Source organism: Penaeus vannamei, chromosome 11 (assembly GCF_042767895.1).
Source record: "Penaeus vannamei isolate JL-2024 chromosome 11, ASM4276789v1, whole genome shotgun sequence".
NCBI lineage: Eukaryota > Metazoa > Arthropoda > Malacostraca > Decapoda > Penaeidae > Penaeus > Penaeus vannamei.
Genome location: NC_091559.1, coordinates 12,460,630 through 12,465,629, shown reverse-complemented (window position 1 = coordinate 12,465,629; position 5,000 = coordinate 12,460,630). Strand labels below are relative to the sequence as shown.

The 5,000-nt window shown below is 38.3% G+C and overlaps 1 protein-coding gene across 1 annotated transcript in view; it reads left to right on the top strand.

Moving 5' to 3' along the window:
• Positions 1-3,006: 3,006 nt before the first annotated feature.
• Positions 3,007-5,000, top strand: part of LOC138863234 (putative neural-cadherin 2) — a 34,063-nt gene continuing 32,069 nt past the window's right edge. Inside the window, exons 1-2 of the mRNA XM_070127411.1 lie at positions 3,007-3,120; positions 4,540-4,716. Of these exons, the coding sequence (XP_069983512.1) occupies positions 3,100-3,120; positions 4,540-4,716 (198 nt within the window). The 5' untranslated portion in view covers positions 3,007-3,099. The remainder of the gene's footprint in view (positions 3,121-4,539; positions 4,717-5,000) is intronic.

Here is a 5,000-nt window from a genome sequence, read left to right as displayed (position 1 = left end):
CTTCCCTCTTGCCTCCTCGCTCCCCTCTCGCCTCCTCGCTTCCCTCTCGCCTCCTCGCTTCCCTCTCACCTCCTCGCTCCCCTCTCGCCTCCTCGCTCCCCTCTCGCCTCCTCGCTTCCCTCTCGCCTCCTCGCTTCCCTCTCGCCTCCTCGCTTCCCTCTCGCCTCCTCGCTTCCCTCTCGCCTCCTCGCTTCCCTCTCGCCTCCTCGCTTCCCTCTCGCCTCCTCGCTTCCCTCTCGCCTCCTCGCTCCCCTCTCGCCTCCTCGCTCCCCTCTCGCCTCCTCGCTTCCCTCTCGCCTCCTCGCCTCACAACCGCTGAATCCAACTCACTTTCTCTTCTCACTTTCGCCTCAGATCTGTCCGTGTGCGTCGTCGCAGCCTGGGACGCGGATGACGTCACAGAAGGGACGAACGCCAGACTCACTTACTCGATCGAGAAGAACGTCATCCACGAACGCACTGGAGAGGCCATCTTTGCAATCCACCCGCAGACGGGCCTTGTGCGAACGATGCTGTGCTGTCTGGATCGAGAGACCACACCCGAGTACCACATACAGGTGGTGGCTACAGATGGCGGAGCTCTTAAAGGTACACCTGCCCTTCCTAGCATATATATATATATATATATATATATATATATATATATATATATATATATATATATATATATATATATATATATATATATATATACACATATATATATGTATATATAATAGATAGATATAATATGAATATTTCATGTTTTAAAGATGTGGAAAAAATATTCATGTTATTATTTTCCCTACATTGTTACTGTCGAGAAAGTACCATGATAAGGCAGTAGTTACAAGTTTTGGAGCTCTTAAAGGAACACATCTGTTTTCTAGTATAGAAACAGAATATGATTCCATTATAAAAAGGGGGGAAAGTATCTATATGAAAAGTATCTATATCTATATCTAAACCCTCTGTCCTGATCCGTCTATGCTAAAACCTCTATGCTAAACCCCATTACCGAACCCTCTATGCTAAACCTCATATCCTAAACCATTTACACGAAGCCCTCTATGCTAAACCCCGAATGCCTCTATTATAAACGCTCTATACTACCTCTATGCTAACCCCACTATCGTAACCCCTCAGGCACAGGCACAGTAGTGGTACGACTTGCAGACGTGAACGACAACTCGCCACGGCTCACCCGGCAACTATGGCAACTCGAGGTGGACGAGACGTGGGGTGCCGGACCGGTGGACAACTCGACCCTCTTGGAGATCACAGCAGCTGATCCGGACGCTGTCAATTATTTCTTCTATCGCGTGAGTCAATACGCATTTATTTAGCTATTTAGTGTGACGATTTCTTTTTGTTACGATTATTTTCATTATCATTATTATTACCATCATCTTTATCATTATCGTTATCATATTCGTTATCATTATTATGTTTATCAACATCATCATTGTCAGCATAGCAACGTTACTACTACTAGAACTACATGATTGTCATTATTACTTGTAGTGTATTCATATAATTATTCTTACTATCATTGTCCTTATCATCATCTTTATTATTACTATTGTTATCATCCATATCATAATCATTAGTATTATTGTCATAATCATTAGTATTATCATTATCATTATGACTATTGTTATTATAATTATCATTGCCATTATTATATTGATACTATTTTTCATCATTATTATTACTATTATTATCATTATGATCATGAATGGTATAGCACTCTACCGTATTGAACCGACCCAATAATTATTATTGCTGTTACTATGATGATTATTATCATCATCATTATCTTTATCATTAGTATCCGTGGCAGTAGAAGTAGCAGTAGTAGTATTACCATTATCATTAATATTATTTTTATCCTTATTATCATTATCAATATTATAATCGTTATCATAATCATTCATTCGTTTTTCATTATTGTTATTAGTATTATTATCAATAATTTTTCAGAATCATTATCTTTATTGTTCTTACCATCGTCCTTATTATTACTGGCTGTACTTATTACTACTATTATTACTATCATTACCATTATCATCATCATTACTGTTATTGTCATCATTATTATTTCACTGTCAGTATTATCACGATCACTTCTATTATCCTTACTATGATAACAATAACAATAGCGATTATAATAATGATTATTATTGTTACCGCCATCGTAATAACCATTATCATCATTATCTCTCTCGTGTCATCATCGCAGAAATAGTATTATTATCATCAAAATCATTACTACAATAAACATCATATTTTTGTATAGTTATTACTATAACCATTATCTTCATGTCACTTGATTAATTGATGTTCATAATTATTAAAAGTTTGTTGACTAATTTCTTATAAAGTCCCTTGATTTTTTCACGATGAGGTGGTGAATATTTTAAGTTTTCGTCTACTTTTCACAAGATAAGATAAAGAAAAAAGTTTTCGTGCGACGGAAAACAAAAATTCTTATAAACTCTGTGAATATGTCTTCCTTTTTCCTTATCTTGCTGTGTGATTTATGTGATGCTGTGTCATCTGCCTTTCAAAAAAGATCTTTCGAGATATCTAAAAGCGAAGTTGAGTAAATTGTATCTATTTATCTATTTATTGCTATTATAACTATCATTGTTATTATTATCAATGTCAATTTTGGTATTTTTATCACTATAATCTTTGTTATTACTATTATCATTGTTATTATTGTTATTATTATTATCGTTATTATCGTTACTACCTTCATCATCTTCCATCATCATAATCATCATTACCAATATCATAAATGTTATTATCTCCATTAACATGATCATGACTACCATCATCACTATCATCATTAAATATCATGATCTTAAAGTTATCATCAGTATTACGATCAGTAACATTCACATACCATTTCCACGAAGCATCAATAGAGCAAATCACAGCTGTCACAAAAACAAATTAATATAGCACTTTCTTCCCCCCCCCCCCCAGATCGTGGAGGCGAGTGGGTGGGGGTGGGAGCACTTCGGGGTGCGGGCGGTCGGCTCCGTGGGGCATCTGTACGCCCGCCAGGTCCTTGATTACGAGGACGACACCCACAGAAGAGGATTTAAGTTCATGATTCAAGTTACTGATAGGGTATGTTGTGATCCGGTTATCTGTCTGTTTGTCGTTCTCTTTGGTTATTTCTGTTGTTTGTGTTTTATCTGTTTATGATATAAGTTACTGGTTTTGGTTTATGGATTTGTTTGTTTGTTTATCTGTTACTCTTCCTGTTTCTTCCTCCGCGTTTTTTTTTCTTTATCTGTCTTCCTCACTTCCTCTCTAATATTCTTTCTGTCGTTCATTCGCCAGCTCTCCTTCCTCAATGACACGAACACACACACACACACACACACACACACACACACACACACCACACATACACACACACACACACACACACACACACACACACACACACACACACACACACACACACACCACACACACACACACACACACACACACACACACACACACACACACGCACACACACCACACACACACACCACACACACACACCACACACACAAACACACACACACACACACACACACACACACACACACACACACACACACACACACACACACACACACACACACAGACACACACACATGCTCTCTCTCTCTCATCCCTCTCTCTCTTTCTCTCTCCCTCACCCCCCCCCCCCCCACACACACACACGCACTTCCAAGCAAACATGAAGCATAAGTCAAGTTATATCATTTAATAGGCGAATGTGCCTTCTGCAATACACAAGCAAGAGAGCTCCATTGCAAGCGGAAAGTAAACATGCAATATTTCTGTAAATTGAAAACTCTTTGACGGCATTTAAGTTTTCTTGATAGAGTTCTTTCCTCGTTTCCTTGGATTTCTTGCGATAGAGTAAACAAAAAAGAGAAAAAATCTTGTACATCAAGAAACAGCTTATTTTCACCGTATTTTCTTCGCGAACGATACAAAAACTGGATGTATTTATTTAGGAACGTTATCTTCACCTCACATTCCACTTTCAGGGATGTGAAGGAATAACAAAATGCTCTTGCTCTTTTTTTTCTTTCTTTTTAAGCGTAGGGTATACTAAAAATAAAGGACCTCTAGAGTAGCTTTATTTTTTTTCTGAAATGTCTTATTTTTCAATAAAAGTGATAGACTTTAAGAACAACATAAAGGTAAAGTTATACTATTTTCTTCATATTTACGAAGGTTTTTGATGAAATTCAGATAAACGATTAATGTGAACGATTAAAAATGTAAACTACCAGGAATGTAAATCACAATACACCTAATTCTACATTCATTTATATATAACTATATCTATATCTATATCTATCTACACACACACACACACACTCACACACACACACACACACACACACACACACACACACACACACACACACACACACACACACACACACACACACAACACACATACACACATATATATGTATGTATACACGCACACATACCTCTCTCAACATCCCTCCCCCCCCCCCTCTGTCTCCCCAGGGGCGAGGCGGGTGGGACGACAGCCGACACACGGACAACGCCTGGGTCTCTGTCAAACTGCGAGACGTCAACGACAACCCGCCCATGTTCCACCGCCCTCACGCCCACATCACGGTCAAGGAGAACACAGCCCCGGGCACGCTGCTGGCTACCCTGCCCGCGAGGGACCCTGATAGGGTGAGTGAAATGACCGAGGCACTTCGAGGGAATGAGCTGTCTGCTGGTTTCGTTGTGTGCTCTTCATATAAATACCTGTATATATATATATATATATATATATATATATATATATATATATATATATATATATATATATATATACATATATATATGACAATAGTAGTACTATCATTATCATTGTCATCCTTGTCATTCTTACCATTGCCATGATTTTATAAGAGATATGTTTGCCATTATTATTATTTTCATTATTATTCTTATCATCATCATTGCCATTGTAA